This window comes from Pristiophorus japonicus, chromosome 12 (assembly GCF_044704955.1).
Source record: "Pristiophorus japonicus isolate sPriJap1 chromosome 12, sPriJap1.hap1, whole genome shotgun sequence".
Lineage (NCBI taxonomy): Eukaryota > Metazoa > Chordata > Chondrichthyes > Pristiophoridae > Pristiophorus > Pristiophorus japonicus.
In genome coordinates, this window is record NC_091988.1 from 112,615,906 (window position 1) to 112,630,051 (window position 14,146).

At 48.1% G+C, this 14,146-nt stretch overlaps 1 protein-coding gene across 3 annotated transcripts in view; it reads right to left on the minus strand.

Moving 5' to 3' along the window:
• Positions 1–14,146, minus strand: part of mst1 (macrophage stimulating 1) — a 127,267-nt gene that overhangs the window by 105,974 nt on the left and 7,147 nt on the right. For all 3 annotated transcript variants that reach the window (XM_070895862.1, XM_070895861.1, XM_070895863.1), the window contains exon 2: positions 8,872–8,938. In XM_070895862.1, the coding sequence (XP_070751963.1) occupies positions 8,872–8,938 (67 nt within the window). The remainder of the gene's footprint in view (positions 1–8,871; positions 8,939–14,146) is intronic.

Below are 14,146 nucleotides of genomic sequence, written 5' to 3' on the forward strand. Positions count from 1 at the left end.
GATCAGGATATGGAGAGACTTCATTTTGTACAGCTGCAAGGATCATTTACGTTGCTGTCCCACTGGACTCTAATACTCTGCTGATTACTTTGGACTCAGAAATGAGACGTCAAATGCATGCCCCTTTTCACAATCTCATTGCATTATTCCACCGATGTTTGTCTCTGGTTCACTTATTAACTTCATTTGCAGTATGTTTTCAATAGGGAGAAGAATCATTAACTCTACTGCTGTTTTGGTTTGTGTTTTCCTCATTCTGTAACTCCCCTCCCCGCCACCACCCCTTCCCCATATCCCATGAGGACACAGACCACAGATTCCTAACCACCTCTGGCAGCCTATCTGACTAAGGGAGGAGGCATCACAACCAAATCCTATCCTCACTCAGCAAGGGTTTCGTATGTAGCCATAGCTACCCTGCAGCGATCTATTGAAAGGCACATGCACTATCCAGTAGGGATCACTGGATAGCTTGGGGGCAGAAAACAGGACTCATTTTTATTTTCCCGAGTTTTGAGCTCATGAAGCCGATTGTAGCAGCTCCACTGCTCATTGCCCTATTGAGATTGGACAAGTGGGGTGAGAATTGATCTGTTCGGTTGGATCCATTACGCTGGATTCGCTAAGCTGGTTAAATTGGACTGAATCTACCATCTTGGATCGGTCACACTGGATCCATTACACTGGATCTGTTGCAGTGGGTGTGTCATGTTGGGTCCATTATACTGGATCCCTACCCCTTTTAGTACCTGCCCAATTTTCCAACACTTCCCAAAAGGGACCTGTGCAGTTAAATTCAGTGATAGTGATGAACTGACCTCATATATCCTATTTTCCGCCATTACTGCCTCATTAGTATAAACCACAAATCAGGCCCATATAAAACAGGCACTCAGCGTTTCTAGACAGTGAGGAAAAAGCAGTAGCTGATTTAAGGGGTTCAACAGGTACTTTAAAAAGATTTAGGAAACTTCTCTTCTATTCTTTATAGCTGCAGACAACTGCCTTACGATCTACTTTTGCCTTCTACAGTGAGGCTCCCAAGTCCTTCAATTCCAAAGAGATCATAACAGGCTTCCCAAAGTGAATTCCCCAATGTTTTTGTTTATTGGACAAAGAGAGGGAGCAAAAGTGGGAGGCCAGGTGGGTCAGTTAGCACAGGAGGTTCGTCACACCCACTAATAACCTCACGCCGTGTCATATCTTCGGAGAGCACATAACACACAACCTGTAAGACGGCTGCAGGTTCCGGAATTTCCTGATCTGCTGGTCAAGTAACCTGCTCTTTATTAAACAGCACTAGCTGTAGTAACACAGGCGTCCACAGTGTGGAGCTAGACATTACACTTCTCCCTCCTTAATGAAGAAGTTATTCTAACAAACAATCTTCATACATAACTTGCATGGTTTTGCCATATTTACAAATCAAGCTTAGCCACTTGTTTTCTGTTTCAAAGAGGATACCTTCACTCGCGAACAGAACCTTCCGAACATGAGAATTTAAACTCATTCGAGGCTGATCCTGAGGGAAGATTTCCTCCAAGGGGTGCCCTTGATTTTCATTTGAACTCTCTCTAATTTCAGACTGTTTGTTGTCCTGACTCGGACTCAGACTTAAACTCTGACTTTCTCTTGGATTTGTTTCCAATACATTGGATGTAGGGTATGCTGCTGGTGTATCAAAACTATCTGATGAGTCAGAAATAATTGAATCACTCCCACTCTCAACTGCTTCCATGTCTGTGGGTAAAATATGATCAATGTGAACAAACCTAACCTGTCCATTATCAAACATCTTGACCAAATATGTGCGAGGACCACATATCTTCACCACTCTTCCTGGTAACCACTTTACCCATTTAAGGTGATGGTTCTTCACTCTCACCTTCTGATTTAATTTCACACTTCTCTCTTTTACTCTACCTCTATCATGATTCTCTTTCTGTCTTAATTGTGTCTCTTCTGCGGACTGTGCCAAATTTGGTTTTAACAACGAGAATCTGGTTCATGGCTGTCGTTTGAGAAATAACTGCTGTTGTTCTACCAGTAGTTGTGTGAGGAGTATTACGATACGTAATTAGAATATTAGCCAATCTATGGTCCAATGACAACTGTCGTTTCTTTGGATTTGGATCCAACATTTGTTTGAGGAGGGCACATTTTACAATTTGTACAGTGCGCTTTGCTGCACCATTCGAAGCAAGGTGGTACAACTTGCATTTATATAGTGCCTTAATGTAGAAAAATGTTCCAAATCGCTTCACAATAAAAGGGAAACTAAGCTAATTCAAGGAAATAGCAAGAGGCGTGACCAAAAACTTTGTCAAAGTGGTAGATACTAAGGAGGGTCTTAGGCATGTGTCCTAGCGGTTGAAGGAAGTCACCAATGTTGGGACAAAGTGAAGAGGGGATGTACAAGAGGCCAGAGTCAGAAGCATGAAGAGATCAGAGGGGATATACAGATAGGGAGCGATGAGGCCATATGGAGATAAACCAAGCACTAGGATTTATTTCTAGCGGTATAGAATTGAAAAGTAGGGAAGTTATGCTAAAACTGTATCGAACCTTGGTAGGACCACACTTGAGTACTGCGTACAGTTCTGGTCGCCATATTATAAAAAGGATATACAGGCACTGGAGAGGGTGCAGAGAAGATTTATAAGGATGATACCAGAAATGGATATCAGGAAAGGATGAACAAGCTGGTCTCTTTTATAAGATTGTCACCAAGTGGAAGCAAGTCGAGGATGACTTTCTTCCACTCTAAAAGTGAGTTATCAGGTGACTGAGGAGTCCAATGTGGGACTTACAGTCTGTCACAGACAGTGGTTGAGGGAAAGGGCGGGTGGGGAGCCTGGTTTGCCGCACGCTCCTTCCGCTGTCTGCGCTTGGTTTCTGCATGCTCTCGGCAATGAGACTTGAGGTGCTCAGTGCTCTCCCGGATGTTCTTCCTCCAGTTTGGGCGGTCGTGGGCCAGGGATTCCCAGGAGTTGGTGGGGATGTTGCACTTTGTCAAGGAGAATTTGTGGGTGTCCATGAAGCGTTTCCTCTGCCCATCTGGGGCTCGTTTGCCATGTCGAAGCTCCACGTAGAGCACTTGCTTTTGGAGTCTTGTGTCGGGCATGCAGACGACATGACCGGCCCAATGGAGCTGATCGAGCATGGTCAGTGCTTCAATGCTGGGAATGTTGGCCTGAGCGAGAACACTGAAATTGGTGCGTCTGTCCTGCCAATGGATTTGCAGGATCTTGTGGAGGCAGCATTGGTGGTACTTCTTTGAGGTGTCTGCTATATATAGTCCACGTCTCTGAGCCATATAGAAGGGCAGGTATCACTACTGCCCTGTAGACCACGAGCTTGATGCCGGATTTGAGGTCCTGGTCTTCAAACACTCTCTTCTTCAGGTGACCAAAGGCTGTGCTGGCACAGTGAAGGTGGTGTTGGATCTCATCATCAATGTCTGCCCTTGTTAATATTAGGCTCCCAAGGTATGGAAAATGGACCACGTTATCCAAGGCTGCGCTGTGCATTTTGGTAATCGGTGGGCAGTGTGGTGGGATCAGGTTGGTAGAGGACCTTTGTCTTACGGATGTTTAGCATAAGGCCTATGCTCTCGTACGCCTCGGTGAAGGTGTTGACGATGGCTTGGAGTTTGGCCTCCGAGTGTGCGCAGACGCAAGCATCATCTGTATACTGTAATTTGATGGCAGAGGATGGGACGTCCTTGGATCTGGCCTGGAGGCGGCGGTTGAACAGATTCCCATCTGTTTGAATAATTTAGCTCCACTCTGGCAGGGAACTTGCTCAGAGCGAGATGTAGCATTGCAGCAAGGAAGATCAAAAAGAGCATTGGTGTGATGACGCAGCCTTGCTTGACCGGTCGTGGATTGTGTGTGTGGTGGATCCATTGGTCAGGATCACAGCTTGCATGTCATCGTGGAGCAAACGGAGAATGATGACAAACTTTTGAGGGCAACCAAAATGGAGGAGGATGCTCCATAATCCCTCACAGTTAACAGTGTCAAAGGCCTTTGTGAGGCCAAAGAAGGCCATGTACAAGGGTTGGTGCTGTTCCCTGCATTTCTCTTGCAGTTGTCACGCGGTGAAGATCATGTCCGTTGTACCCCTTAGTGGACAGATTCTTCATTGCAACTCTGGGAGAAGACGATTGAGGATTCTTGCAATTATTTTCCCTGTGGCCAACAGCAGGGAGATTCCTCTGTAGTTACCGCAGTCGGATTTGTCCCCTTATTTGAAGATCGTCATGATTACGGCATCCCCGAGATCTCCTGGCATGCTCTCCTCCTTCCAGATAAGAGAAATGAGGTCATGTATTCATGCCAAAAGTGCTTTTAGCCTATATGTGACTCCAGACCTACAGCAATGTGGTAGACTCTTAACTGCCCCTCTGAAATGGCCCAGCATGCCACTCAGTTTTCAAGAAGGTGGCTCACCAGTGCCTCTGTATCACCTTATCAATGGGCAATTAGGGATGGGCAATAAATGCCGGCTTTGCCAGCAATGCCCACAGCCCATGCATGAATTTAAAAAAATGACCCCCTCTTCCTGTATAACATCACCTGCCATTAAGTAGGTGCACCCCTTTAAATTTGAGCTGCAGCCAACTTTCTTGCATTGTGCATTATACCAGCAACTATCACAAACCCAAACAATGTCAGGTTGTTATGGGACAAGCAGACTGTGGGCAATCAGCGTAATGCCCTTTTAGTCAGTTTTGTGTGAACAGCTCACTTTTCCCTCCTTCACTTCATCAGTTTCACAAAATGGGCCACTCCAGACTTCAGGATAGGGGGAAATGAATCAGCCTTTTCATAGATTTTACTGCATAGAAACTGGCCAGGGGAGGGCAGCAGCAGCCAAGTTCATGGCACCGTGGCTGGCTCTGTTGCACAGGAGGGCAGGAAAAAGAGTGGAAGAGTGATAGTGATAGGGGATTCAATTGTAAGGGGAATAGATAGGCGTTTCTGCGGCCGCAACCGAGACTCCAGGATGGTATGTTGCCTCCCTGGTGCAAGGGTCAAGGATGTCTCGGAGCGGGTGGAGGACATTCTAAAAAGGGAGGGAGAACAGCCAGTTGTCGTGGTGCACGTTGGTACCAATGACATAGGTAAAAAAAGGGATGAGTTCCTACGAAATGAATTTAAGGAGCTAGGAGCTAAATTAAAAAGTAGGACCTCAAAAGTAGTAATCTCGGGATTGCTACCAGTGCCACGTGCTAGTCAGAGTAGGAATCGCAGGATAGCTCAGATGAATACGTGGCTTGAGCAATGGTGCAGCAGGGAGGGATTCAAATTCCTGGGGCATTGGAACCGGTTCTGGGGGAGGTGGGACCAGTACAATCCGGACGGTCTGCACCTGGGCAGAATCGGAACCAATGTCCTCGGGGGAGTGTTTGCTAGTGCTGTTGGGGAGGAGTTAAACTAATATGGCAGGGGGATGGGAACCAATGCAGGGAAATAGAGGGAAACAAAAAGGAGGCAAAAACAAAAGACAGAAAGGAGATGAGGAAAAGTGGAGGGCAGAGAAACCCAAGGCAAAGAACAAAAAGGGCCATTGTACAGCAAAATTCTAAAAGGACAGAGGGTGTTAAAAAAAACAAGCCTAAAGGCTTTGTGTCTTAATGCAAGGAGTATCCGCAATAAGGTGGATGAATTAACTGTGCAAATAGATGTTAACAAATATGATGTGATTGGGATTACGGAGACGTGGCTCCAGGATGAGCAGGGCTGGGAACTCAACATCCAGGGGTATTCAACATTCAGGAAGGATAGAATAAAAGGAAAAGGAGGTGGGGTAGCATTGCTGGTTAAGGAGGAGATTAAGGCAATAGTTAGGAAGGACATTAGCTTGGATGATGTGGAATCTATATGGGTAGAGCTGCAGAACACCAAAGGGCAAAAAACGTTAGTGGGAGTTGTGTACAGACCTCCAAACAGTAGTAGTGATGTTGGGGAGGGCATCAAACAGGAAATTAGGGGTGCGTGCAATAAAGGTGCAGCAGTTATAATGGGTGACTTTAATATGCACATAGATTGGGCTAACCAAACTGGAAGCAATACGGTGGAGGAGGATTTTCTGGAGTGCATAAGGGATGGTTTTTTAGACCAATATGTCGAGGAACCAACTAGGGGGGAGGCCATCTTAGACTGGGTGTTATGTAATGAGAAAGGATTAATTAGCAATCTCGTTGTGCGAGGCCCCTTGGGGAAGAGTGACCATAATATGGTGGAATTCTGCATTAGGATGGAGAATGAAACAGTTAATTCAGAGACCATGGTCCAGAACTTAAAGAAGGCTAACTTTGAAGGTATGAGGCGTGAATTGGCTGAGATGGATTGGCGAATGATACTTAAGGGGTTGACTGTGGATGGGCAATGGCAGACATTTAGAGACCGCATGGATGAACTACAACAATTGTACATTCCTGTCTGGCATAGAAATAAAAAAGGGAAGGTGGCTCAACCGTGGCTATCTAGGGAAATCAGGGATAGTATTAAAGCCAAGGAAGTGGCATACAAATTGGCCAGAAATAGCAGCGAACCTGGGGACTGGGAGAAATTTAGAACTCAGCAGAGGAGGACAAAGGGTTTGATTAGGGCAGGGAAAATGGAGTATGAGAAGAAGCTTGCAGGGAACATTAAGACGGATTGCAAAAGTTTCTATAGATATGTAAAGAGAAAAAGGTTAGTAAAGACAAATGTAGGTCCCCTGCAGTCAGAATCAGGGGAAGTCATAACGGGGAACAAAGAAATGGCGGACCAATTGAACAAGTACTTTGGTTCGGTATTCACGAAGGAGGACACGAACAACCTTCCGGTTATAAAAGGGGTCGGGGGGTCTAGTAAGGAGGAGGAACTGAGGGAAATCCTTATTAGCCGGGAAATTGTGTTGGGGAAATTGATGGGATTGAAGGCCGATAAATCCCCAGGGCCTGATGGACTGCATCCCAGAGTACTTAAGGAGGTGGCCTTGGAAATAGTGGATGCGTTGACAGTCATTTTCCAACATTCCATTGACTCTGGATCAGTTCCTATGGAGTGGAGGGTAGCCAATGTAACCCCACTTTTTAAAAAAGGAGGGAGAGAGAAAACAGGGAATTATAGACCGGTCAGCCTGACATCAGTAGTGGGTAAAATGATGGAATCAATTATTAAGGATGTCATAGCAGTGCATTTGGAAAGAGGTGACATGATAGGTCCAAGTCAGCATGGATTTGTGAAAGGGAAATCATGCTTGACAAATCTTCTGGAATTTTTTGAGGATGTTTCCAGTAGAGTGGATAAGGGAGAACCAGTTGATGTGGTATATTTGGACTTTCAGAAGGCGTTCGACAAGGTCCCACACAAGAGATTGATGTGCAAAGTTAGAGCACATGGGATTGGGGGTAGTGTACTGACATGGATTGAGAACTGGTTGTCAGACAGGAAGCAAAGAGTAGGAGTAAATGGGTACTTTTCAGAATGGCAGGCAGTGACTAGTGGGGTACCGCAAGGTTCTGTGCTGGGGCCCCAGCTGTTTACACTGTACATTAATGATTTAGATGAGGGGATTAAATGTAGTATCTCCAAATTTGCGGATGACACTAAGTTGGGTGGCAGTGTGAGCTGCGAGGAGGATGCTGTGAGGCTGCAGAGCGACTTGGATAGGTTAGGTGAGTGGGCAAATGCATGGCAGATGAAGTATAATGTGGATAAATGTGAGGTTATCCACTTTGGTGGTAAAAACAGAGAGACAGACTATTATCTGAATGGTGACAGATTAGGAAAAGGGGAGGTGCAAAGAGACCTGGGTGTCATGGTACATCAGTCATTGAAGGTTGGCATGCAGGTGCAGCAGGCGGTTAAGAAAGCAAATGGCATGTTGGCCTTCATAGCAAGGGGATTTGAGTACAGGGGCAGGGAGGTGTTGCTACAGTTGTACAGGGCATTGGTGAGGCCACACCTGGAGTATTGTGTACAGTTTTGGTCTCCTAACCTGAGGAAGGACATTCTTGCTATTGAGGGAGTGCAGCGAAGGTTCACCAGACTGATTCCCGGGATGGCGGGACTGACCTATCAAGAAAGACTGGATCAACTGGGCTTGTATTCACTGGAGTTCAGAAGAATGAGAGGGGACCTCATAGAAACATATAAAATTCTGACGGGGTTAGACAGGTTAGATGCAGGAAGAATGTTCCCAATGTTGGGGAAGTCCAGAACCAGGGGTCACAGTCTAAGGATAAGGGGTAAGCCATTTAGGACCGAGATGCGGAGGAACTTCTTCACCCAGAGAGTGGTGAACCTGTGGAATTCTCTACCACAGAAAGTTGTTGAGGCCAATTCACTAAATATATTCAAAAAGGAGTTAGATGAGGTCCTTACTGCTAGGGGGATCAAGGGGTATGGCGAGAAAGCAGGAATGGGGTACTGAAGTTGAATGTTCAGCCATGAACTCATTGAATGGCGGTGCAGGCTAGAAGGGCCGAATGGCCTACTCCTGCACCTATTTTCTATGTTTCTATGTTTCTATGGCCATTCAGCCCATCAGTTCTATGCTCCACATGTTGACCAATGATGAGTGAGATCGGGCGGTGTGCAGAACCAGCAACGCACCAGATCTGGTCATTTCCCGATAGCGCCCTAAATTAAAATTGCCCCCCAATGTACCTCAGGTCTGTGCTTAACCCCAGCCAGCCTCCAACAGCTTGCGGTCTTTATATGGGCTTTGACCCCAGGGCCTGCATCACCCTTATTTGTGACCCTCCACAATGCAAACCATGGCAACACAGAGGGGAGTGGATTTCACCAGGAGCTGAAATGCAGATGCAGAAAATCTCTCAACAAGTAAGGGGCAAGTTTGTTTAAAGCTTACCAAAGTCTTCACGAACTGTGGTGATCAAAATTTGTTTCCAGAATTCAGTCCGTAAATTGATACGAATCTGTGGAGATCGAAAACGGTTAGTTTGCAGAATTAAGTTCTTAAACTCATCAAATTATAACCAAAGAAATCATTCTTCTTCACAATATCAGGGAAAAGTTATCGAGGAGGCAAAGAGTGACTTCAGACTGTGAGTAAACGAAAGAAGGAATTCTTAGTTGGGAAGGACACCATGTATGGAAATGGTTTGACAGCGAGATTCCCCTTCAGATTGAACAGGAATAGTCACATAAATAAAACAAAGACAGGGAGATGAGGCTGAGAGCCAGCAATGCCTCCCTGTTTCCCCGTTTCCATGGGAATGCTCGCATGCAGAGGTCCGGGCCCAGGTCTGCCCCTTTGAAGAAGGCCCAGATAATCCTGGAGTGACATCAATTGCTCATTGGCCCAGTTTCAATCAGTTCCCTCTTACTTCCTATCATTAGCAACACCTAATCTCCATGTGTCAGAAGGCATTGTTGAAAGAAACCAGAGAGATGCACAGGGCAGTGGGTACAGTAATGGAAAGTTCATATAAAGAGAGCCCTAATTAAAGGAATATCCATTGCAATTCAGGCTATAAGGCAGACCGCGGGAACAAATTGAATGAAAATAGGCCAGGAATTCGGTATCATCCTGTTTGGGTGTTAACTTTTCAAATCGTGAAAAAGTAGTGGCAGGGGCTAATGATTCTGAGGTTCCACTAAATTGGCTGTTAGCGATCCAGAAAAGCACTGGAATGCTAAATCGAGTGCTAATGACCTCAGTAGGGCGCTACAGGGGCTCTACCAGCAGAGCGATAATGAATTTCAGGTGCAATATAATCGGGAATGATCATTCACACTGGCTCCTTCCAGCTCTTAAAGGGGAGGTTCCTTCATTGTGCAGATCCTCATTATCAACATTGCTGGCCGTGAAGGTGCCCTGCAACCAACTGAATCCCTTGATCGTCATGGCTGATCCGAATCCCAGGGAGAGAGCTCATTGTTTCAGCAACCAGGCACTGGAGGCATTGGTGGCAGGAGTGGAACGAAGAAGGGCAGTGCTGTTTCCGGACACTGGAAGGAGGCCATTGCCCCGGGTCTTCAAGGTAATGTGGAGGGAAGTGGCCCAGGAGGTCTCAGTAGCATGGTCGTCCGGAGCCTGACACAGTGCCGCAAGAAATTCAACGACCTCACTCAGATGGTCAAGGTGAGTAGATGCTTCAACATGATGCTTCTGCATACCAGCATCTGCACCTCAGTCTGTACACACTGCACAAAGCACCACATCCCCACCACTCACCCACCAAGCACCTCCACCTACTAAAGTTCACATTCACATCTCACGCCTTGCCTACAATCACAGCTGTTCAGCTATGGCAGGCACATCTCCCAAACACATAGCTGGACTCTGAGTCACACACATTTGCTTTTCTTGCAGGCCAAGGTGGCCCACAATAGGAGGGAGCAGCAGAGAACAGGCGGGAGTGAACCTCAGCTCCAGCAGCTGTCAGACATCGAGGAGCGAGTGTTGTGACTCATTGGGTGGCAGGTGGTGTGCACTGTGGCCGTGGCGATGTCGACCCCCTTGAAGGCAACAATGGTGTCTTCATCCCCTCTCCTTCTCTCATCCCACTTCCCCCTCACACCACAAGCCTTTCTCACTTTCCAGCTCTTGATACTGTCTGCTTTCCTTGCTCCATTCCTGCCCCATGCCCTCACCTTAACTGAGTCTTGTGCGTTTATGCTTTCAGCTAATCAGCAACCAGATGACCAGCCTATCCTTAAACCTCCCAGTGAGAGGGAGGCAAGAGAAGAGGAAGAGGAGCAAAGCACCATGTCACTGCATCTCCCACCCGCAGGCACCACCTCAGATACTGGCACAACACGATCTTTAGAGGCAAGTTTAGTAGCGGGGTCAGCACTGGGTGATGCACCGGGAATGAGCGGGCGGCAGCAAGGCCAGGGGCAAAGGGCAGCTCAGTTGCCAGCCCCCGGGTGGGCGAGTTCGACTCAGACGATGACTTTGATGGGGAGGCGTTCACAAGAAGGGTGATGGCCATGTACTCTGAGATGAGAGATGCAATGGTAAGGGTGCCTAAGAGCCTATCAGCAGTGGCAAGGAGCATGGAGGAGTCTGCCTCCAACATTGCACAGAGCTCTGCGCATACCATGGAGCCCATCAGTTCCACTCTGCAGAGGATGGTGGACTCCCAGAGAGACCGTGTGGATTCAAACCTCATGGCGTGTGTCATGGGCATTGTGGCAGCTTCCATTGCAGCGCAGGCGGAAACCACGCAACGTCTTAGTGCTGTAATGCAGACAATGCTTCGTGGCATCGAGTCTCAGACTGCTCTCATGCAGTCTCAGCTGGATGCCACACAAGCTCTGATAGCTGCCATCATCGCTGAATCCAGTAGGAATCTCACAGTGTCGCAGCAGGCCACCAATCTGTGGTCCAGCAGATTGGGGGGATGCTGAGGTGCTGCCCCGGGGGAGTGCCAGTGTGTCAGTGGAGCAGGAATCTGCTGTCCTCTTTCAATATGACAGCATTCCTGATCCCACCACTGCCAGTCCGCCATTGCACTTGTCGCTGCCTGTCATCCAGCCAGCCCAGACTGCTGCTGCCCAGCCTGAGGTGGTGCAGTCTGCAGCCGGGCCTTCTAGGCCCAGAGCTGGTCGAGGGCCTTCTGCAAGGCCATCTGTAGTCTCTGGCACCGACACTCAGCAGCCTTCCACCAGCCCTGTTGCAGCCACTGAATAGGAGCAGTACATTAGCAAAAGCACTGTAAAGAGGGGAAGTAAGATTTTGCACAAGGGTGATTAGTGAATATTGTTGCATATATGTCGTTACTAAATTTAGATATTTATTAATGGAATGTGACAGATTTGTTACTGTGTCTCATTTCAGCTTTGGCTGTGATAGGGAATGAGAAATTGATGGAATGATGGGGACGTGCAGAGCAACCGGGAAGTGGTCACGAATTCATTGGAACCAAAGTCTAATGAGGCAGTCACTGACTACTGAGTGGTTGCCTCCTCCCTCGCTGCTGTACGTGCTCCTGTTCCTCCACCTCCTCCTCCTGAGGTGGGGCGGCAATGCCTGGTGGCAGTGGCTGCGCCCTCATGAAGGCCAAGTTGTACAGAATGCAGCAGACGGCGACGAAAAGGGGGAGTGCCAGTGTGTCAGTACTCAGCCGAGTACTGGAGGGCTCCACCCAAGAGGTTCAATGGTCTGCTCAATGATGCTGGGCAGGAGTGTTGGGGTCGCAGAGGGGAGTTATGAGCCAGGGGAAGAGCGGATAGGGGCGAGCTTGATGTCAATCATAGAATCATGGTAAAATGATGACACAGAAGTAGGCCATTCAGCCCATCGTGTGCGTGTCGGTCGAAGAAGAGTTGCCCAGCCTAATCCCACCTTCCAGCATTAGGTCCGTAGCCCTGTAGGTTACGGCTCTTTAAGTGCACGTGATGAGGGTTTCTGCCTCGACCACCCTTTCAGGCAGTGAGTTCCCACCATCCTCTTGGTGAAGAAATGTTTCCTTATCTCCCCTTTAATCCTTCTACAACTCTTTAAATCTATGCCCCTGGTTATTGACCCCCTATGCTAAGGGAAATAGGTCCTTCCTATCCACTCTATCTAAGCTCCTCATAATTTTACACACCTCAATAAGGTCTCCCCTCAGCCTCCTCTGTTCCAACAAAAACCTCCGCCTATCCAATTTTTCCTCATAGCTAAAATTCTCTAGTCCAGGCAACACCCTTAAAAATCTCCTCTGTACCCTCTCGAGTGCAATCACATCTTTCTTGTAATGTGTGCATGCAGTACTTAGCTGTGGCCTCACGAGTGTTGTATACAGTTCTAGCATAACCACCCTGCTCTTGTATTTTATGCCTCGGCTAATAAAGGCAAGTATTCCCTTTTTGCCTTGTTGCCCCTCCCCAAATGAATTACCTCACACTTTTCTGGATTGAATTCCATTTTCCACTTTTCTGCCCAACTGACCAGTCCATCAATATCTTCCTGCAGTCGAGAGTTTTCCTCCTCACACAGCCAATTTTTGTATCATCTACAAACTTCTTTACAATGGCCCCTATATTTAAGTCTAAATTATGTATACTACAAAAAGCAAGGGACCGAGTACTGAGCCCTGTGGAACCCTAGAAACAGCCTTACAGACACAAAAACACCCCTCTACCATTACCCTTTGCTTCCTGCCACTGAGCCAATTTTGGATCCAAGACACTGTTCCTCAGTGAAATAGATGTGGGAGAACTGCTCCCGGAATACCCTGGGAGTGTAAGGCCATGTATGAGAGCCTGGTTGGCCCTCCTCCCAATGGCCACGTGTTGCAATCTTTCTGTCTGCCTCCGCTGCCTCCGATGTTGATGCTGGAGAGCAAGGTCCAGTGTCCCTGACATTGATGCTGGAGGGCATGGTCCAATGTCTGACGTTGATGCTGGGGGGCGAGGTCCGGCGTCTCTGACGTTGATGCTGGAGGGCAAGGTCCAGTGTCTCTGACGTTGATGCTGGAGGGCATGGTCCAATGTCTGACGTTGATGCTGGGGGGCGAGGTCCAGTGTCTCTGACGTTGATGCTGGGGGGCGAGGTCCAGTGTCTCTGACGTTGATGCTGGGGGGCAAGGTCCAGTGTCTGACGTTGATGCTGGGGGGCGAGGTCCAGTGTCTCTGACGTTGATGCTGGGGGGCAAGGTCCAGTGTCTGACGTTGATGCTGGAGGGCGAGGTCCAGTGTCTCTGACGTTGATGCTGGGGGGCGAGGTCCAGTGTCTCTGACGTTGATGCTGGGGGGCAAGTTCCAATGTCTGACGTTGATGCTGGGGGGCGAGGTCCAGTGTCTCTGACGTTGATGCTGGAGGGCATGGTCCAATGTCTGACGTTGATGCTGGGGGGCGAGGTCCAGTGTCTGACGTTGATGCTGGGGGGCGAGGTCCGGCGTCTCTGACGTTGATGCTGGAGGGCATGGTCCAATGTCTGACGTTGATGCTGGAGGGCGAGGTCCAGTGTCTGACGTTGATGCTGGGGGGCAAGGTCTAGTGTCTCTGACGTTGATGCTGGAGGGCAAGGTCTAGTGTCTCTGACGTTGATGCTGGGGGGCGAGGTCCGGCGTCTCTGACGTTGATGCTGGAGGGCGAGGTCCAGTGTCTCTGACGTTGATGCTGGAGAGCGAGGTCCAGTGTCTCTGACGTTGATGCTGGAGGGCATGGTCCAATGTCTGATGTTGATGCT